At 42.7% G+C, this 23,102-nt stretch overlaps 1 protein-coding gene across 1 annotated transcript in view; it reads right to left on the bottom strand.

Annotated features, from left to right (window-relative positions):
• Positions 1-22,420, bottom strand: part of LOC124556272 — a 30,094-nt gene extending 7,674 nt beyond the window's left edge. The window contains exons 1-2 of the mRNA XM_047130257.1: positions 22,403-22,420; positions 2,084-2,251 (exon numbers count right to left, since the gene is read on the bottom strand). Of these exons, the coding sequence (XP_046986213.1) occupies positions 2,084-2,251; positions 22,403-22,420 (186 nt within the window). The remainder of the gene's footprint in view (positions 1-2,083; positions 2,252-22,402) is intronic.
• Between the last annotated feature and the right edge of the window lie 682 nt (positions 22,421-23,102).

Below are 23,102 nucleotides of genomic sequence, written 5' to 3'. Positions count from 1 at the left end.
CTTTCATGAGACAGGCTCAAAGGAGACATTCTTGTTTAGTTAATAAGTTATGGGAAATTTTAGGTGAAATGTTCTGTGGAGTGTTAGTGGAACCTTAGTGTGTCCAATTTAGTTTAGAAGGGAATCAATGATGTTACATGGTGCAGAAAGTTTGTTGTTTGTTAAATACATGGTTTGTGTAGAGGCAGTCATGCAGACTTTTAAAGGCAACAGGTTGGCAGTAAATGAGTGATGGTGTGTTCATGTTACACACCTTTGGCCTTTAACTTTAAAGATATTTCATAAGGGATGTTTCCTAGGTCGCTTTAGTCAGTGAAGAAAACAAGGAATTTGAGAAAGTACTACTCTCCACCATGGAATAACTACAATGCCAAGTTGGGCTACTCACTGTTTGTCCCCCACAAAATGAACACACACAGTCCTCAAGTCATGTGAGTACACCCTAACCAGTAGTTGTAGTTTGCATCTGCTACAAACAAGGCTATTTCAGCTGTGTACAGCAAATATAACTGCATGAGCAGGGATTGTTGATAAATGCTATGTGATGCAATTTCTTAGGACATTTTTCCAGTTACCTGCCACCATCACTGGAACAACAACACTTAACACAAACTGCTCATTATGTAACTGCAAAACCCATCTTTCAAGACTACGCCCATGAAAAACCTAACCTACTTCAATGGCATGCTATACCTGACCCTTCTTGCTTCCCTGAATCAGATGATATCAGCACAAAATAGTCACTTAATGATGGACCACCTGCTTGATGACATGAAAATTTATTGCACCGAACACCACCACCAACTTAACACTACACAGGAATTAGCATAACTCTCATAAATATTGTGTATGTCACCTGAGATGTAGAGTTGCCAAAATCCCACCTTTATGTTTCTTTAACCTGCAGGCCCATAGCAGTCATGTCAGAATCAGTGACTAGGTCTCATTGAGTGAGTAAAGGAGTGAAAACAAAACAAGGGGCCCTGACACACCATGTTTGAGAGTTGCAAGAGTCAGATCATGTATACCATATGATATTAAAATGGAAAGAGGCCACACAAAGGGGAAAATTAAGCAAGAAGTGTTTGCTCTGAATTCATGCAGTAGCAGTAGAATGTAAAGTGCAGGGTGTTGCTGCCCAACTCTTAAGCAGTAATCCAGTATCCAGATTAATCTATGACAGGAAGAAATGTAGCAGTATAGAATTTTAGTGGCATGGAAAGCAGCCCAGGACTGTAATCAGACCACAGTCACAGATAGCAGGCCAAACAGTGCCCCTACCAATGCAGCAATTCAGCATAAGCCTCTACTTCTGTACCATCACTCCCATGTGCCAACTACCTAGAAGTGGAACAGTCTTCAAGAAGCTTCTGCAGTTTGACACATTGACACACAACAGATGAACCCTGGTCATCAGCCTCTGCCCCAGAGATTTCCAACACAGAAACACTGCTCTTCTGTAAACTCAGCTGGGGCATCAGTATTTAAAACCCCTGGTACAGCCTGTCACCATTGGTACAGTTGGGCTGTAGCATGATGCGCAGCTGGTGCCAGATGTCATCTAACATGACACAGCCACTCCCAGTTTCTCTGGGCCACGAACCAACAACCACCGTCTGACTGCCTGAGCTCCAGCAGTCAGAAACCTGGTGCCACCTCATGGTCCAAACCATGCAGCAAGTTCCAGCCAGTTCCACACTCAGGGAGAACCACTGCCACCCACTGCTGCTCTACAGCTTGCAGTTCTGTGTTCATCAGCTACATATCTGGGTAGTTCTGTCGGGGCCACTAGTTTAGCCCTGGCTACTGGCTCCCTCACTTTGCTTCACCATCCCATCTCATACTCCCGGCATGCTCAGATCCCAGGAGCCTCGCCCATGCCTACTGTCTGTCTCTCTGTCACAGATGCACTGCTCTGTGTTCATGTATGATCATTAATAGAGAGTTCTGGCAATAGACTAGCTGTCTGCATCATATGCACCACCACCATGCACCTCCATCAGAGAGCCATTTGTCCGTATGTTCCAAAAGCATACCCCATTACATTCAATTAAACATTACATTTAGGACAACAATGACTTACCTTATGTACAATATTTTCATCAGATGTCTGAATTCCATTTGCTTCTTTCAGTTCTCTCTCCCTCTGAACTGCCTCATCAATTTCTTGTTGAATTCTTGTTGTTGCAGGCCGAGGAGGCTGAGTATGCTGTTGTTCACTTGAACTCAGAGTTTTATGCAGGAAACGAAACTACAAAAACAAACAGTTGAAATCATAAGAACTGTGTTAACAGTCACATATAAAAACTAAGAATTTAAAACTTTTCCACAACTATTTTATCAAAAAGTCTACATATTATCCATTTTCTAATGATGGCCACATTGTCAATAATGATCAATGGACATGCATAGTATATACTAGCAGCACACAGTGGCCTGAAACCCAGCATGCTTTGCATCAAATCATTAAGGGTTAGTAGTGGGAGGGTAACCCTATGTGCCAACTGAATTTTGCCTCTCAGTATCAGTTTTTAAGAACTTCAAAGGTAGGAATTTTAGTTACAGTGTGAGAGTGTGTGTGCGTGTTCTCATGACCTATGCTTAGTTTTAAGCTGCCCACAATATCCGCTTGCCGATTTTATTGCTGTGCACATCACTATGTGGGTTTGGATGTTTGGCTTCCCACGTATGGACTCTCATCATAAGTTCATGTTCTCTAAAGGGGGCTGTGCTGCCCAGCTATTATCAAGCCACCATAGTCCCATGAAGCAACTACACAGTCAGTGTAGAGGAGCAACGTTATCATGCCTGTGCCGATACCAAAGTGGCGATGAAGGACATTCTTAAAAATTTCGTGTTGTAATTTACACCCCCTTTTCATAGTGTAACACTGGGCCACAATGTGGGCTCAGCTTTTCAGCTGCAGCTGACACTGATAACCAGAACACAGACTTGGTTCACATCCTTGCCTAGCTGGAGGGGACCAGGCACACACTGGGCATTTTTCTTCACTGCCCCGATTATTTTTTCTGGTTTCAGTGAGACTATGAAAAGGTGGGAGAATTACCTTCCCCCACTTCTTGCTGCACTTACACATAAGGGGTATCATTTATCTAGTTGATAAGGCTATTGATAAGGCAGCCTTCTTGTCCAGCAATGTGGGTTTCTATGAAGTTGTCCAGAATTTTAAGCTCTGCTCCAAGCCTGAGAAAATCTCTTAACGAGCTTTGTCAGTTACTTATGCAGAATTTTGGTCATCAAACCCATGTGGTGGTGGTGGTGGTGGTGGCGGCGGCGGCGGTGTGGTTGCAGTTTAACCAACACAACAAGTGCCTTGAGCAGTTGTGTGTGGCCTGGATGGCTGGTCTGCAGCACCTCTTATGCAAATGATGTTTTGAGTGTCCAAATGTATGCTATCTCTTATGCAGACTCACTAATTTGGGACACGATTGTCCGGTTAGCTCCTGATCCTAATGTTCAGACTAGGGCATTGACCTTTAGCCATTGTTGCCACCAAAACGTCACTGGAGCATCTCTTTGGGTGTGGTTCAAGCATGATGTACAGTTTTCTCATGTATGACTGGCTCAGCATTCTCCATTAGGTGCTCATGCTTTCCACAAATGAGCTATGCTGTCTAGCAGTTGTCCCCCTGGCATTGCATGCTCATCTATTCCACTGGCTGCATGGATGCATTGCACTTGGGTATTACTTGTATGAATGCATTGGTGCTAAGTTGTGTGTGCTGGCTGGTGATCAAGCTTGACACTGAACATCTGGGTTTTGCTTGTGGGGCCTGTACACAGAACTAGGCTACACTGCTGCACCAGGTCTCTCTTTGGTCAGTCCCAGAGCACCATTGAGATAGGGTGCACATCAGTTTCAGTGGTCCATTTTTGTGCAGCTTGTGGTGGTTGGTGGTTAACGCATTGTCCAATTTCACATATGAAGCTAAGCTGTCCTCTACATCGTCTACTGCAGCTGTTCATGTGTTTTATTTTTTTTTTTTTTTGCCACCGAGGAATCCCCTGGGACCCTCTTGTCCAATAATGGGAGGCCATTTGTGTCAAGGAAGTTTGAGGACTTTTGCATCCACAATGGTATCCAGCATCTGACTATATCCCCACTTCACCTGGCTTCTAACTCTGAGGTGGAGCACTTCATGTATACATTTAGGACCCAAATGAGGATGTCTGTGTATGCTTGTCATCGTATGTTAGACATATACTCTTGGGACACCCCTTACAAGTTCTGAATTGCATGTAGTGTGTTTTTTCAAAGTTTAGTGACAAAGAATTGGCTAGGAACCAGTGATTAATGTCCACAAATATTTTATTGGCTGATCTTTCTAAGACTACACTTGATTTGCTATTTATTGCAATGTTTGTATCATTGGCAAACAAAACAAACTTGGCATCTGGTAATGTTACTGATGAAAGGTCATTGATATACACAAGAAAACGTAAGGGCCCCAAAATGGAACCTTGTGGGACCCCACATGTAATTAGTTCCCAGTTGGATGATGCCTGATAGCTTGATACATGTCTCTTTCCTAATAACACCCTTTGTTTCCTGCCAGAGATATGAGATTTGAACCATTTTGCAGCATTTCCTGTTACACTATAATATTCTAGTTTACTTAAAAGTATATTGTGATTTACACAGTCAAATGCCTTTGACAGATCACAAAATATAGCAGTCGCCTGCAATTTTTTGTCTAATGAATTAAGCACATTTTCACTGTAAGTGTAGATAGCCTTCTCAATATCAGAACCTTTTAGAAATCCAAACTGTGACTTTGACAGTATGTTATTTGAGATAAGATAGTTATAAAGACGACTGTACATTACTTTTTCGAAAATTTTTGAGAATGCTGGCAACAGTGAAATTGGACGGAAATTTGATGCTATTTCTTTATCTCCCTTCTTAAACAGTGGCTTAACTTCAGCATATTTCAGCCATTCAGGAAATATTCCACGGATAATCGACTGGTTACACAGATAGCTTAATATGTTTCCAGAATGAGATTTTCACTCTGCAGCGGAATGTGCGCTGATATGAAACTTCCTGGCAGATTAAAACTGTGTGCCCGACCGAGACTCGAACTCGGGACCTTTGCCTTTCGCGGGCAAGTGCTCTACCAACTGAGCTACTGAAGCACGACTCACACCCGGTACTCACAGCTTTACTTCTGCCAGTACCTCGTCTCCTACCGTCCAAACTTTACAGAAGCTCTCCTGCGAAGCTCGGAGCTGCTGATCAATGAAATCCTCCACAAACGGCTGCAAATACCTTGGTATTCTCTATGATTTACAGTAAACAGGTGCTTCATTCGCTGTTGGTATCCTATGTTGTACTAATGGAGTTGCTGGTAACGGCCCTTGTGGAAAAACAAATCCTTAAATTCCCACAATAATTCTTCCATATGCTCTCTTTCTCGTCCTTTCAGATAATTTTGACACGCAGTGCAGTTCTATCGCCAGTTAGTGGTTGATTGCTTCGCCTACCTCCCGAACACCAGTATTCGTCATCTGGCACGTCTAACTTTGCTACTAAAACTCATTTCCTCAAATTCGCGTCTACAGCGCTAAAATTATCGACGTTCACGGGAACTACTCGCCCGTCGTTCCCCTCCTGTATGCGTACAACACTACCTTTCACAAAACAACCCAGTGAACCCAAATCTTCATTAACCTTCAATGGTTCAGTAACACATACTGTAGCCGCAGGTAGATTCGACTCCACACTTACCCAAAGCGATTTCCCAGTGCCACTAGACACACACTCATGCGAATTAAGCCTGAATGCTAATGTACGAGGTTCAATTGGTTTGTTCATTATGTTGAACGCCCCTCGCGACAGCTCTGCATTGACAACAGTTTCCCCTAGCGGAAATAACATTCCACCAAGTTCCACAGTTCATTGTCCAAGGTCAATTTTGCCATGATGTTGATGCAAGAAATCTACTCCTAGGATCATGTCGTAGCCCTCACTTACTCATGGTACTACCTCCATGCAAGCATTAAATCGGACTTTCCCTATTCGAAAGTCAACTGTCACTGACCCCAGAGGGGTGACCTCCTCATCCCCCACTCCACGCAACCTATAACGTGGTGGGTCTAGCTTCCTTCGTCCCCTTATATTTTTAGTAGTCACTGACACTAGCGCCCCTGTGTCCAACAAAATCTTAAACGTTTTAGTTCCTATGGATCCAACCACTGAACATTCCACCGCCGCATACGTATTCGTAGCATTGAAATTAAACGGGAGCCCCTTTACGTGGGTCTTGGGCCCCCTCTGTCGTTTAACGATTGTCCACCTCTCCTATCTCCACTTCTCCATCCTGCACGCTGCTGATTTCCACCTCTTCCTCTATTCCTTGGCGACTGGGTACGTTGCCTCTGCACATGTCCCGTACGACCACACTTCAAACATTTCACACTTGCCGTAAACACTGTTTGCCTCTCGCGTGCCCCTGTTGCCACGTCTATTTCCTCAGATTGAATTGCCAGCTGAATGGCCGAATACAAATCTTTCGGAGTCCCTTCACGCACTTTCCGTGACATATGCGCCGGTAACCCTCTCAAAAATACATCAAGTGCTCTTTGCTCAGCCTCCTGCAACAGAACGCTATTCACTTCATCGCTCTGACCCAACTCGTAAGTATACTCATTAATTTCCCTTATCCTGTCCGCAAATTTCTCCACTGTCTCCCCCTGTCTCTTAGTAATTGTACTTACCCTCTCCCTAAAGTACCGAGCGCTATTTTGTTTCTTGTATTTTTGTAAAAGCCCTTTCTTGAACTGTTTAAACTGTCCTACCTTCCTTAAGGTCTCAGAACACCTTACATATGTTTTCGCTTCACCTGTTAGTCTAATCTTGGCTATATGTAACAACTGCTCGTCAGACCAACCATTCATCACCACTGAAGTCTCCAAGTCCTCCACAAACGAACGCACATCCTCAGATGCCTTGCCAGAAAACAGAATAATCAAACTTGCCGCGGCTGCATCAATCTCCTTCGCCCTAGGCATAAACGACTGATCAGATGCGGTTTCCCGCTCACTTCTAGATGTTAATTCATTTCTCAACTGTGTATTGTCTGCTGTCAACTGTGCTACTTTTTCCAACAAAATCCGCGCCGCTTGTGGTTCCGACACACCTTGCCTCCTTGACTCTGCCACTATGTTGCTTTCGTTCCCAGTTAGTCCCGAAACAAATCGATTAAGTACAAGAATAATCTGACTTCCTACAGCTCGATATCGTCATACTCAGTATCATCATTCATAAACATATACAAAAGTAATCAAATGCCACCAAACAAAAATCTTACTGCCTCAAATACACTAACACTTACTGTGACAACAAAAAATACTATGCCCACGAAAACATGTACAATGTGGCTTGCCAGGAACCATACGCGAAAAAACAAAAAAGAAAAAAAACGTCCTATCTCATACAGAACAATTTTGGCAGCACTCACCACATCTTGTGACCATAATGCAGGTGGTGGGCTCGAACGTCATACTGGACAGACGACGTCCGCTATTATGACACTAAATGTAATGGCTGATTGCCAGGAGGTGCCGACAGCCGGCTGAGCAGTCTTCTTCCCCATTCATTCAGCGCTGCTCCGCCGGGAGCTGTAGGCCGGCCCCGCTGCTGCTTCTTCCTCGCTGGCGTAGCTGAGAACGCGGCGGCAATGACCACCCGCGATCTGGCGTCCGAATCTGCTGCCCTTGCCTCGGGAAGTGTCCAGCGTGTGTCGGGAGCCGAGACGACTGCCCGCAGTAGTGAGCTGAAGGGTGGCCCACCTGGCTTGCTGCGGACCCCGCGTCGGTCTCAGAGAGTCGAACCAACGACCCGGCGTGGACTGGGACGCTGGCGCCCCATCTGTTGCTGTATGTAGCCCGGTGGTGTGATACGCCCCGCCGTCCAGGAGAGCTGCCACACTTGAATGAATCTCGTTAGAAAATGGCACTTATTTATACTTGGCTGTGCGCCAATGCTTTACCAAGAGGGCCGCTTTGCATCACGTATGCATAACACTTAGGTTGGCCAGTGGCCCTTTTCTGCTTGTGACTTGCGCCATGGAAATTGCTGTGTGCGCCCTCTCTGGCAGTTCTAGGCCCCTGTGGCCTCTATTTGCCTTCGCAACTGCTGGTATGCGTAACTTACTGCAATCTGGCTAGCACCTGCCTGTAACTCGTGGTCCAAATATCGCACAAAACTAACTTTCCTTATCCTAAGCGGTGTTGCCGCTGCAGTACAAACAGAAATATCGAAGCACATCTAGTAAGCACTAAGAGCAAATACTTACGGGAAAAAAATCCGAGCAGCAATTGAAATCAACTCTGTACACATGCCAAATCCTTGTTGGAGACCCCTACATGATAGGGTGATAGTCAAATGAACATGTAGAACTGTGTCCAGACTTAAGACTCTGTCAAGTGCAGCACTACATGAGTCTGCAGACAGGCTCTCTGATGGGTCATAGCAGTACACACAATTGTTTCCAGACTTTGATTTTCTAATACATCCACCATCTGCACCACTCATTGAATCTCTTATAGGTATGAAGTGACTGTTATTATACTTTTCATGATCATCCTGTCCAAAATGCATGCATCTGCATCTTCAAGGAGAGGGGAAATCTTAGGACTGTTTAGTAGGTTGGCATATAAGACGCTCAAATATTTTCACAGAAAATCAATGAACACGTGGGTATGTTAGCAATAAGAGCGTATACAAATGGCAAGGTGTCAAGAAAATATGAAAAATGACAAAAAATTGGTAAAATTGAGGGAACGCCTGGTATTATCACGTAAAACTGAAGTAAATACATGAACATTGAGGGAAATACGATGAAGTATGTAAAATAGTGAAAACCTCGTAAAATTACGGAAGTTGAGTGGGCATACTTCAAATTAGAAAAAAATTACCAGTAATATTGAGTGAAATCGATAATATTACATGTTTTGGAGGAGGAGAGTGAACTGATGCTGCATATAGGCCTAAATACCTTAATAGTGGAAAGAGAAGGAATTCTAGAGACAACAATATTGTCTCACACATGAGCAATACAGCCTCACATCGGACCATGACTTCTATGTGCAAGAGGGAGGCTAGCAGGAACGGTGGTAAACTGCATGATATTTATTTCCTCGTAAGATCTCACTGTTTCTTTGTATGCATTTTCGGCTATCAACAGTCATTTTATAGGGTGGTTGTGAACATATCATAATTTCCGAACCATAACTGAGCTTGAACTCCCTAAACAGTAGGCATCATACAACTTCAGAAACCTATGTAGTGTTTGTGTAACAAAGAATCCGGTGTTTTCTTTGGTATTCAAGGTAGATGTTTTATCACCTTACAGTTTGTCACCGTACTTTATCGTAGAAAAACTTGCGTGTAGAATGTATGTCTTGCGCTGGAAATATATTTCTTACATTGGAATATTAACAACGTTGCATTCTACATGACTAATGATTGGTTGGAAACTGGACAGCTCTAGCATTATGGTATGTTTAAGGGGAGAATCATGTAGCCCTTGGAATGCATTTATGTTCAACAATCATTTCTCTCTTTCCGATATCTCCTTGGCGTAGACACCAAATATCTGAACAATAATTCGGATTTGTTAGCACAAGTGATGTATGTAAAATGTTTTAGCTTTTTTTCTAAATCGCAGACTGGGGTTTGTGAGTTACTGCAAACCCTGTGTGTGTGTATGAATGTGCGTGTACATTTTCTTGACAGTTGTCCTGTATAAAGAGTTATTCCAGCACGGAGTGCAATTTCACATGTCAAACACCAGTGCTATGCATTTGTCTGTTTCCTCATAAGATGAATTTTCCATTGCTGGCGATCATTTCATAGGAATGATGTGAGCATAGCATAATTTCTGAAGGGTAATCGGATTTGAGCACTGGGTATTATACACCAACGAAAAGTATATTGTGCATGCATAACACAGAGTCTATGGTTTTCTTTGCTGCAGAAGGAAGTAGTTTTATCATCTTAAAGTTTGTCACCATGGTGAGTGGGATAGAAAATTTGCAGCGTGGATGTATGTCAGATGTTGGACATACATGTCCTGCATTAGAGTATTAAGGGCGTTGCACATCACATAGTTATAACATGTTTAAGTGCAGAGCCGTCCATCATTACGAGTGTGTGTGTGTGTTACGTTTTACGATCATTTCTCTCTTGCTAATACCTTCTTGGTACTGATCCCAGACATGAGAACAATACTACATAGCTGATAGCACAGTCGATTTATGTAAAATGCTTCCAATTCCATCCACCACCACTGGCTGGCACTGAAATTACAGAAGAGCTGGTAATTTTGCTAAAATTGATCGAACCATCAACTGTGGTGCTTATTACAGTACATTGACGGTGTCTTTTCCATCCTATCCGTCCAGTAGTGCACTGTTGATTACAACATAATGATTCACTGATATCACATACTTGAGATGGAGAGAGTCTTGGTGTTAGCAACACGTTCCATCGAAACAGTGATCGTGTACATGACTGCAATATAAGGAATCAATGGTCTTGGTCTCTTTGAAACGGAACATTGAGACATCTGCTATGCTATCACTGTGGAAAATTTGATTAACTGTAGGGGTCATCACCTTCAGACAGCTGTTTGGAAACGCTCCACAATGGTGCAAACTCTTCCAGTTTCCATATGTTGCAATGTCTTCCACATTTTTTTCAGTAAGAAACACAGCCCGTGTCTCTTATTTAAATCATTCTGTGTGCAGTGAAAGCAGTATAGTTTACACCATGTGATGTCCAGCTTTCTGTGAGAGCCAATGGATGAAGCGTGTTATTGTTGGTTTAGCATCTGACACAGACCTCAAAGTCGTGTTGGAAAATGTTTGGCGGAGTACAAAGATGTTGTCACACACTGCTTGGTTGTGTTACAGCAGGAAAAGAATGTATCAAACTGCTTATGAAACAACAACACACGAACTCTGTCTTTGTGATATAATCGATACAGTCTTTCTCCAGTACAGGCGACCAAACTTTACACAGGTTCATGAAAGCAAGTTTGATCACTGGTCGCCTGCACTAGTGGACTGACAAAATGTATATTTAATGGTATCATCACATATGGTCTATGAGTCTATGTCAACATGCAGATGGTATTTGTTTCCCCACTATATCGGATGAAAGAGAAATACGGTAAAATCTTAATGAGTTCTCTACCAGGTAACCTTGGCAAAGCTTTTACACTTCATAGTTTTACTCCATTGGATATTACAAAAATAACGATGGAGAGAGAGATACTATGCTGTCGACAAAGACTTGGTCACCATCACACTGCCGTATTTCTGGAGTGGTAATCATAGAAACATGATAAAGGAGATTAGGACATGAACGGATTGATTTATAGACCGTCATTCGCTATTGATGAATTGTAGCTGTTATGCTTTTGGACTTCTGTATGCAATCCACATATACTCTCCATGGTTGCGAACTTCCTCCTGTACATTAGTGTGCTATTTTTCTCGTCGTGACAGCTCTCTACCTGTCAGCCTTCTATAACGGAACAGTGCTGCGGAATGTAATGGGATTTCGAGAGAATCAGCATGGGTCTGCAACTTAGTGGGGGACATCTTTTACTTATCAAAATCAGCTAGATTCAAATGTTGTATACCGAAGTCTGTAAGATTAATGAGATTACAACAGGTAAGCGATATTCTGACGAAAGGGGCGTTAAGAGATGAGCTGTATGCCGTTTTCTTCTAACAAGGGAACCTCCCCTTCGCACCTCCCTCAGATTTAGTTATAATTTGGCACAGTGGATAGGCCTTGAAAAACTGAACACCAATCAGTCGAGAAAACAGGAAGAAGTTGTGTGAAACTATGAAAAATACGCAAAATATACAAACTGAGAAGTTCATGGGCAACATCAAGGACGATATTGGCACAGGAGCGCCGTGGTCCTGTGGTTAGCGTGAACATCTGCGGAGCGAGAGGTCCTTGGTTCTACCCTCGAGCGAAAAGTTTACTTACTTTATTTTTGCAAAGTTATGATCTGTCCGTTCGTTCATTGACGTCTCTGTTCACTGTAATAAGTTTAGTGTCTGTGTTTTGCGACCGCACCGCAAAACCGTGCGATTAGTAGACGAAAGGACGTGCCTCTCCAATGGGAACCGAAAACATTTGATCCTGGAAAACATGTCTGATATATTCTATACGACACTGGTGACGGCATGTGCGTTACATGACAGGAATATGTTGTCGACCCACCTAACTTGCACACTTGGCGAATGGGTAAAAAGATTCTTCTACCTTGCCCGATTTAGGTTTTCTTGTGGATGTGATAATCACTCCCAAAAGAGTTATGAAAACATTAGAGTTTGTCACATAAACTGCAACAAATGAATGCAACAGTTTCACAGTCGCACAGTTTTCTCTGTGCTCTGTCAAAACATATGTTTTTAACGTTTTCAAATTTTTCCGTGTGTAGACCGTCAAATCCTGCATATGTCCAAGCAAATCTGAACATGTCCTGGAATTTTGGAGAGCTAAATTGATTATGTGTGAGTGCCTGAACTCTGATAATTGTCTGAAAATTAAAATTTAAACTTTTTACTGGAAGGAACACTTGAATCAAGGACCTCTTGTTCTGCAGCTGCTCACGCTAACCACGGGACCACGGCGCTCCTGTGCCCACATATCCTCGATGTTGCCTATGTTCCCATGGACTACTCAGTTTGTATATTTTGCTTATTTTTTCATAGTTCCACACAACTTCTTCCTGTTTTCTCGATTGAACTGTGTTCAGTTTTTCAAGGCCTATTCACTGTGCCAAATTATAACTAAATCTGAGGGGGGTGCGACGGGGAGGTTCCCTTGCAAGTATTGTGGGCAAGCATATTACAGCCTCTCACATATGTCTCGCAAGGTGACTGCAGTGAGAAAATTAGGAGCTAATACGAAGGTTTCTACAGATAGACAATTAGCAGCAAGAGTTACGTCTCTTATTTTCTCGATAAGTAAGAGACAACATTCTTCCACAAGTTTTGTGAACCTATAAATGGATGGAGTGGCATCTTAAAAGGTAGACTAAATTTACATTTATATGTTTAGATTTCAAGCTATCGTATGGTATGAGGTGGAGGGTACATTGTACCACTATTAGTCATTCCATTTCCTATTCCACTCACAAATAGAGGGAAGGTAAAAGACTACCTATATGTCCCCTAGGAGCATTATCTTATCTTTGTGGTTATTATGCGAAATGTATGTTGGCAGCTGTAGAGTTCTTCTGCAGTCAGCTTCAAATGTCGGTTCTCAATAGTCTTCCTCAAAAAGAACACCTTCCCTCCAGGGATTCCCATTTTAGTTCTCGAAGGATCTGCTCACTAATTTTGCAGGAGCCATTAGGAACGCTTCAATACGGATGTATTCTCAGGGAAAACTAGTTCCGCAGACTCATACTCGTTTGGGATGTGGCAGTGAGCAGACAGGTATTCTTGTATTTGCTCACTGCGTCAGCCTTTCCAGGATATTTCGAAAACACATCTCAGAATGTTTCAGTTTGCAGGAGGGATGTGGGGAAACATATTGTTCAACACCCTGGTGTTTACCCAACGGCATTAAACGCCCAGTCCTTTTGAGAAGGATAGGACAACTTTTGCGAATATGGAATCATCAACAGACGTCCAGCACAGCGAGCAGCGGGTTGTCGGCTCGGAGTGGTACAGCCCTGATACACAGGCGGAGGTTTCCAACCTCGTGGCAGCTGTTGTCATAGAATCGAGCAGTGGGGGTGGAGAAGCATGTGAGACATCCTATAACCCTCATAGACTGACAGCTCTCAGCAGGATTAGTTTGGGAGCAGTGTACCAGAATTCTAAGTAACTTACTTCTACCAGCACAATAAGACCACCAAGAGATAGAACGCAGCATTTGATATCTTTAGCTATTTCACGACGATTATCACCAAATGGTTCAAATGGCTCTGAGCACTATGGGACTTAACATCTCAGGTCATCAGTCCCCTAGAACTTAGAACTACGTAAACCTAATTAACCTAAGGACATCACACACATCCATGACCGAGGCAGGATTCGAACCTGCGACCGTAGCGATCGCGAGGTTCCAGACTGAAACGCCTAGAACCGCTCGGCCACAAGCGGCCGGCCGATTATCACCTATTGGATATCAAAGGAAGTGACGACCTGGCCTTTGGGAAGCCTACAGACGTCACAGAAGCGTCTATAACGGTTACCAGGCGAGTGAAATCAAACTGCAAGAAAAAAATTACTTATCACACCAGGGGGCTTTCGTGATCAATTTAATTAATTAACATATCAACTCGATAACAATGATGTGCCACCGGGTGGATGGAAACGAGGGTGGGAATACCATGTAGATTATTCAAGAATTCGAGTGGTAATAAGATTTTTTTCGCTGCTGTGAGATCTTAACGAATTTCAATCTCTCATCTACACACGGAGAGATTATCATCGTAATAAAATCAGCTATGTTATCGAATTTACAAAGTGATACATAGCATAAACCTGGTATTTGCAACTTTTATGTGCTGTTACTTTGACAGACTTCGTATGTAACGAGACATTTGTTTGCTTTATGAGAGTTCAAAAGTGAGGAGACATCCTGTGACAGAGGTAGACCATGCTCTTATCACTCCAAAAACGAGTTTAATATTCTAATCCTGTGATGCAGGACATGTCAGATAACAGATGAGAGAATACTTAGAGGAAATATAGCTGTGCCATGGTTTTGTACAGAATTTTCACAACAAGTAACGTTACTTGCGTGATGTGAAAACGTACGGTCCGATTTTTTCTATATCTGAAAATAATTTGTGTAGAAGGGAGGGAGCTACATTCCTCGCGAGAAATTCGAGGTGTATTGACAAAACAATATTACCGTTTCGGATTTTTTAAACTGAGGAGTCTATATCAGTGATGGAACTGTTATATGCGTCCCAGCTGCTCGTGCTTCACTTGCATTATACTGCAGTTGGTGGTGCTGGCCGCCAGCATCCAGTGGTTTCTCACCTGGATGGCTCTTCAGGTACACAATACACTCGGTGTATGGCGCTGTACTACACTTGAGGTGGCTGGTCAGTTTCCTTTTTCGTCTTGAGACACAGTGTTCAGGTAAGATAATGAGCACTACACTCGTAAAAAATATTATATAATATATTTCCCGTGTTTCTGTTGGATTGGATGTGACTTTTCAACTTGCAAATACGTATAAGTATGGCGGCTGTTCGTAACACTAACAGGGGACGCACAACACTGAACACTCACTTATAACAGAACTATACAGGTGACAGGGAGTCAATTGGGGGGTGGGGCGGGGGGGGGGGGTGGGGCGGGGGGGGGGGGGGGGGGGGAGGAGGATCCGGACCTATGACGGGGAAAAGGGGTTGCTACAGGAGTCCTGTATACAGGGGCAAGATGTTACAAGCACAGTGCTGCTCCAGGATGATGCCCTCTCTGCCTCCATTTATCCCTCCTAACAACTCTGATCCTCACCTCCCCCTCCTTTCCTCTGTCCTTTCCCTGGACTCCCTCTTCCCCCCCCCCCTTTCCATCCTGTTTTTCCCCCGCCTACCCTCTCTCTGCCTCCCTTCTCTCCCCTGAGTCCTTTCTGCTCTCCCCTCCACTGCTTTTCCCACTCCTTCTCACATCCACCCAGCCCCCCCCCCTTTTTCTATGTCCTCTCCCTCCATCGACTGCCCCCCTTCTCCCCATCGTAGGTCCGGATCCTCCCCCCTCCCTCCATCTGCCACCGTGGTTCTGTATAGTGGTGTTGTAAGTGAGTGTTCAGTTTTGTGCGTCACCTGTTAGTGTTACGAACAGCCGCCATACTGTCGCTAGTTATGTTTTTTATCTTGTGCGAACAGAAACCAGGCTGTCGGCATGTGTTTTTTAATTGTGCCTGTCTACTTTTATATTTTAAATTCCACAACTTAACGCCATTTTACAGTTTTTTTACAATGTCATCGTTTTATTGTCTGTTTTTTTCTTGTTTGTTTCTATTCTCATTATGTTTTTTAACTCTTCTGTAGGCTGTAGAGCAGCATATTACATTGCTGCTAGACCGCCCCCCCTCCCCCCATCTGGGGGACAGTGGGTCGCTGTTGTAATATAGTTATTATTCATCCTTATCTTCCTCCCAGCAGCAGCTATTCATTTTTAGATCAACAAGTACCACATTGCATACAAAATAAAGACTTACATCCATCCTATCCAGCAGCCCAGCAGAGACTGCGTCCTTATCCCACCAATTTTCAGATGAAGGAGGAGAGGGGAGGGGAGGGGAGTGAAGTGAAGTAGGGCCAGCAGCGCCCTCTGGTGATAGTGTTGTGAGCTAGGTGAGTTAGTCTCTAAATCTCAAGGTGAACACACAAGATTTGATTTTCCCACTGTTCAATTTGAATTTCCCAGCATTTTTTGAATTTCCCACCAAATTTTAATTTCCCATCATTTCCAGGGGTGGGGTGAGGGAGGAGGATAATGGAGTGGTAGGGGAAGGGACACACGCTGGATGGGAAAAAACTCATGATGTCATCAGGGGGTGGGAATTATTAGTTGATCAATTAATTAATTAAATTAAAGCACAAGCATTTATCTGCATGAGTTCTGAAATGCATCTTCACCCCATCCCACTACATTACCATTATTTGTCTAAAAGTATTCACCCCATGCTCATCTAATACCTTTCTTTTCCACTCATTGTGTAGGAGGCTCTGGATACAATCTTCAGCTGTGTGCTTCCAAGTAGTACACTTACTAAATTCGTCCCTGCTCATCACCAACATTTCCTCAACTGCACACATGGATGTTTGCATTGGAGCAGAGGAGCACCTCGCCTCTGGTGCTTTGGAAGACTGACTGGACTTTTATTAAATGAGATACAGTTCCACCACACACATTTATTAGCATGAGCTGTGAAATGTAACTTTTTTTTTCAAAGCAAGCTGGTCATTCAACAAATATTTGGAATTTAAATAGGAATGTTTCTCTGTTTTGAACTCTTTTAAGGAGTTCATTTTGTAGCCCTTATTGATTATATGCAAAATTTCTACATTAAATAAAAGTGGAGGAGGAAGAGTGTGTTTTTCAATTTTGAATTTTCTCTATCTTCATTGAGCAATGACAGACAGGGGGGGGGGGCAATTAAGACCCACTTTTGTGAGCACTTGCTCAATGAGACAATGGAAATTCGTATAAGTCAACTTTTGAACAAAGTTTGAAATATACAGTGGAATGATATAGAAATTTATTGAGATAACGTATAGAATTAGTAGATCTGTAGTTTTGAAACAAACAACCTCAAGTTTCACATTAAAGTGTCAAGTGACATTTTGGTTCAATGTGACTACAATTTGCGATACGAAAAATATCCCATCAGTAATCAATTTCTTCCCACATTCATTGCAACAAATCAGGTTAACTTTTACAACGGCAGTGTAGATTCAATTCTTCATGTCAGCTAAATGTTTTGGTAAGGGAGGAACATACACATGATCTTTAATGCAAACTCAGAGAAAGAAATCCAATGGTGCCAAGTCTGGGGAGTAAGGTGGCCATGCGATTGGTCCTTCACAGCCAGTCCACCAACCTGGGAAGGGATTATTGATGAAACCTGAAACTTCTGTGAGGGAATAAGGTGTTGCACCATTTAGCTGGCAGTAAACCATCCAATCTCAGTCATCCTCATAAATCTGTGGAATTAAAAAGTTTTCAAGCACATCCAGATACCCAATACCAGTGACAGTTTTCTCCATGAAGAAGAAAGGGCCATACACTTTCATTTTGCTAAGGCCACAAAACACATTAACTTTGAGGCTGTCACATAAGTGTTCCACAATTGCTTGTGGATTTTCACTGCCCTATATTCTGCAATTGTAGGTGTTCGCCATGCGACTGATATGAAATGTTGTCTCATTGCTGTTCAGGAATGTCTATGCTCCACATCAGTGAAAGTAGCCATTTTAACTGTGCACTACACTGGCGCTCCTGCTGGCATAATGGGGTACTGATGCACTATGTGAATGAAACTTAAAGTACCAAGCAAGGTGGCATAGTGGTTAGCACACTGGACTCACATTCAGGAGGGCGACAGTTCAAACCTGCATCCGCACATCCTGATTTAAGTTTTCTGTGATTTCCCTAGATCACTTCAGGCAAATACCTGGATGCTTTCTTTGAAAGGCATGGCTGACTTCCTACCACATCCTTCCCTAACCCAATGGGTCCCCTCCACCAAATCAACCAACCAGCCAACCAAACTTAAGGTTGTTCACTACAAAATGACACATCTACCCATTCCGTAAGTTATCTCAAATAAATTTCTATATAATTCCAAAGCTCTATAGCCCTTTTTGATTCTCTCTTTATAAGCATGTTTCATTCTCAAATATTGTTGCACAATGCCTGATATGTATATGTTCACATGTTTGATGGCTCTGTGGTGGATGGTTATGTCAATGCCAGTGAAATAGCCACCAGCCATTCAAAACAAATTTTTTGTGGTGAATCTACAATCATAGTACCTTAATCTAACTTTTGGCCACTGAGCCACTGCACAAGTGTCCACTGCCAGGAGGATGAATGTGCATCTCTTGATTTTTCCGTTTCCAAGAAGAACATATGTGAGAGTTACAGCTTATTTTCAAATTACGTGACTTTCGATTCCCTGTTATTTGGGATAAAGTATGAATGTGCTTGCTGCAGTTTTCTAGTTTCCCATCATTTTAACTCATATCTTGCGGGATGTGGTTGCAATGCTGTTATAACATCGTACTAGCATTGCGAAGGATAGCTTCTGTAGTCCACTTTGTGTGAACACTTCACTTCTAATACCTGTAGCCTGTGGTACATTACCACCCAGACTGTGGCGTCGTATCACAGCACTTTGCCTACAATGCAGAGGTTTCTTTCAATGACATGGCATGTTCACTGGTAGACCTAGCGCTCCTTAGGCAGCTGGTGCATGCAGACTGCTCCCAGGGGCGGCAATGTGTCCGGAGGACCGTTTCCCTCCTCATTGTAGTGCTAAATAAAGATTCAGGTGGGGAGATCCAAACTTAGAGTTAGGAGAAGTAGTATCGAGTGCCCATACACCTCTCAGTGAATAATATTTTGAGGAGAACTTGTGAGTGAGGTCAGCAGACACCTATCTAACATCTTTTGTCTCTGGTGTTAATGTGATAGTGCCCATACTTCAGAACTTGGGCTCTGGCGTCACTAATGCAACTAAGCAATTTTTTTAAATTCCCGCCAAAATATGAATTTCCTGCCATATTACACATACAGCAATTGACAGTGTTAGGACAATGTGTGTTCTGGCACACTTATGATTTCAAATTTATTATGCAAATTGATCATTTAGATACCTCTGTCCCTTGATGATGTCATGGGTTATCTCTAGCTGGCATGTATCGCTTCCTCCACAACTCCTTTGAGAAATTCCTGAGTGGGAAATTCAAATTTTTGGCAGTAAATTAAAAAATGGCGGGAAATTCAAATATTTGGTGAGAAATAGGGCAATTGGGCCACCTAACTCCACTCACTCCTACTACGTCAGGGAGCTTTAGTCTGTGCCAGGCTTCCTGAGAGGAATGATGCAGTTTTTTACTGTGTACTATGTATTCAAGGGATGAAATGTCTGTGCTGGAGAAGGGAGAGTTTAACAGGTGTACTAACTATAATCATGCAGCTGAAGACTGCACGATTAGCATCTCTTATAAAATGATGAACATTAGTCCATTTCATTTAGGTATTAATGTTAGCAATAGCTTATGTGGAACTATTTGTAGCAATAGCTTATGTGGAACTATTTGCCACATTTTTCATGCATGTGATACATAAATTCCTTTTTATATATACTTTTTTTTAGGTTAAAGGTCTCAGGAAGCTACAGAAAGGGCAGCAGTCTAAAAGAGGACAAGACAAGCACAGGAATGTAGACCCAGCAACAGTCCGTATTGTAGTTGTAAATTGTTGTAGCTGTGTTAGGAAACAATCAGAGATCCAACTGATAATAGAAAGCACTGAAGCTCAAATGATAGGCATAAATTGTAATTGTACTGCATGTTTTCTCAGAAAATTATTTTGAACAATTAGTTCAAGAGCCCATACAAAGTGTAAATGACTGCAAAAACATACTTGACCTCTTAGCAACAAATAATCCTGAGCAAAGAGGGAACATCATGATGAATACAGGGATTAGTGACCATAAGGCAACTGTAGCAAGACTGAATACTGTAACATTCAAACCAACCAAAAATAAACACAAACTACATTTATTTAAAGTAGCAGATAAAAATTCACTTGATGCCTTTCTAAGTGACAGTTTCCTCCCCTTCTCATCTGACTATGTTAGTGTAGACCAGTTGCAGTTTGAATTCGAGAAAGGCTGGTGGATATGGATACAGAGGGGCATGTGTTCAGCACACTGCTCTCCCATCCATTGTCAGTTTTCGTGATCAGTGCCACCACTCCTTAATCAAGCAGCTCCTGAATTGGCCTCACAAGATCTGACTGCACCCAACTGGCCAACAGCACTCAGCACACTCAGATGGTGACCTATCCAAGTGCTAGCCAAGCCCAACATGCTTAGCTTTGATGATCTGACATGAACCGGTGTTACCACTGTGGGAAGGCCATTGGCAATTGAGAGATATACACCACATAAATTAATAAGAGATGGTACTGATTCCCATGCTACACAAAATGGGTCAGAACACTGTTGCAGAAGCAACGAAGAAAGCATGTCAAATTTAAAAATCTGCAAAATTCTCAAGATTGTTAAAGTTTTACTTAGGATGAACTTCAATGCAAGATGCTTTTAATAGTTTCCACAGTGAAACTCTGTCTTGAAATCTGGCAGAAAATTCGAAGAGATTCTGGTCATATGTAAAGGACACCAGCAGCAAGATAGATTCAATACCTTCACTGAGCAACAACTATGGAGATGTCACTGATGACAGTGTCACTAAAGCAGAGTTACTAAACACAGTTTTCCAAAACTCCTTCATCAAAGAAGATGAAGTAAAAATTCCAGAATTTGAATCTCGGACAACTGCCAACAAGAGTAACGCAGAAGTAGATATCATTGGTGTAGCGAAGCAGCTTAACTTACTTAATAAGGGCAAGGCCTCTGGACCAGAATTTACATCACTAAGGTTCCTTTCAGAATATGCCGATACAATAGCTCCATACTTAACAATATATACACCCCCTTGCTCTTTGAAAGTTACATACCTAAAGACTGGAAAGTTGCACAAGTCACACCAATACCCAAAAAAGAAATAGGAGTAATCCACTGAATTACAGACCCATTTCACTAACATTGATTTTCAGTAGGATTTTGGAACATTATGAATTGTCTCAAGGAAAATGATCTGTTGACACACAGTCAGCATGGATTCATTCCTGTGAAGCACAACGAGTTCTTTATTTTCATGAAGTAACAAGTAATATCAACAGGGAATGTCAAATTGATTCCATATTTGTGGATTTCCAGAAGGCTTTTGACACCACTCCTCACAAGCATCTTCTAAATCAAATTGTGTGCCTATAGAGCATCATCTCACTTGTGTGACTGGATTCATGATTTCCTGCCAGAAAGGTCACAGTTTTTAGTAATTAATCACTGAGTAAAACAGCAGTAATATCTGGCGTTCCCCAAGTAAGTCTCACAGGCCCTCTGCTGTTACTGATCTGCATAAATGACATGAGAGACAATCTGAACAGTCCACTTCGATTGTTTGCAAATGATGCAGTCAATTACTATCTTGTTAAGTCATCAGGTGATCAAAACTAATTGCAAAACGTTTTAGACAAGATATCTTTATGGTGTGAAAAGTAGCAATTCACTCTAAATAATGAAAAGTATGAAGTCATCCACATGAGTACTTGTAGGGGTAATTACACTACATAAAAGAAAATGCTTGCACGGATTTTATACTGGAAATGATCACTTTTATTATACCACACGAACACAATGCAAACATATGTTAATGTGGGAAATGAAACACTGTCGTTCTCCCCAAAGAACCTTATTCGCAAAGAGATTGTTGCAGTTTCCTGTCGACTATCAACTTGTCACTCCCACCCAGCCCCCACCCCTTAAGTGCGGAGCACCAGGTATGGTGGGGCACTTAAACTTCACCTGTCAGCCTGCTCAAGTGCAGATAGTGCGGTGCTGATCGATGATTCTGCTGATGCATTAGGTCCCATGGTGTGAAGCTTCAGAGGGTCACAGATGTCTGGCTCTGTGAAGGGTGTGGGTTCGTTGCGAGATGTGTCGAAGTTGTTTGTGAGATTGCAGTCGGTGCTTTCATTGTCCAAGCGGGTTTTACCCGTTCAATGGAAACCTTGGTCAGCTTACCTGGAAGAAGATATCCATTGTGTGTGTGCCCCAACTCATGCTTCACCCTACTCTTTCTTGTTCAATGTCCTGGCTTGGTTGTTGCCTTTGCGGTTCAAACAGTGGGAGCCTGTTCTGGTGCCGTCAACTGTTTTGATGTCATTTGGGCCATCTGCAGGGCAGGCTCCTTCGTCGCTATGGTGTCCACCCAGGTGTGCACGCTGAGGTGATCTACTCTTGGGCATGCATGAAAGGTCAGACGCCCTTGTATTCCCGGGATAACCCATCCATTAGTAGATTGGATGAGGAGTGTCTTGTGTAAATCCATGGACAATGCATTTTTTGCCAGGAAAACAGCACCTAGTATAGGTTGGTCAATATCAGCCATAACGAAGTTCCAGTTGCATTTTTCTGGAAGCCCAATGTCCACTGTCAGTGTTTTCTGTCCATATATGTGGGTGACTGAATCATTGACTGCTTTCAAAGTGGTCTCTTCATCATGCTTGTCTGAAGGAAAGAAATTTACAGGCAGTGTGTTGAAATCTGACTTGGTATCAACCAAAAACATCCATCCCCTAGAGCGATCAGGAACAAAAAGTCTTTGTGAAGCTGTGTACCTGACAGCTGCAGGAGAAGTCGATCCGCACAACGTAGGCCTGCACTGAAATGGGGGTATCCTCCTTCCATGCATCTGTGAGTTTAGGTGTAGTTGCTTGTTGTC

The sequence above is a fragment of the Schistocerca americana genome, chromosome X (assembly GCF_021461395.2).
Source record: "Schistocerca americana isolate TAMUIC-IGC-003095 chromosome X, iqSchAmer2.1, whole genome shotgun sequence".
Taxonomy (NCBI): Eukaryota; Metazoa; Arthropoda; class Insecta; order Orthoptera; family Acrididae; genus Schistocerca; species Schistocerca americana.
Note: the sequence above shows the minus strand (reverse complement) of the source record. Positions and strands in the feature narration are given on the sequence as shown.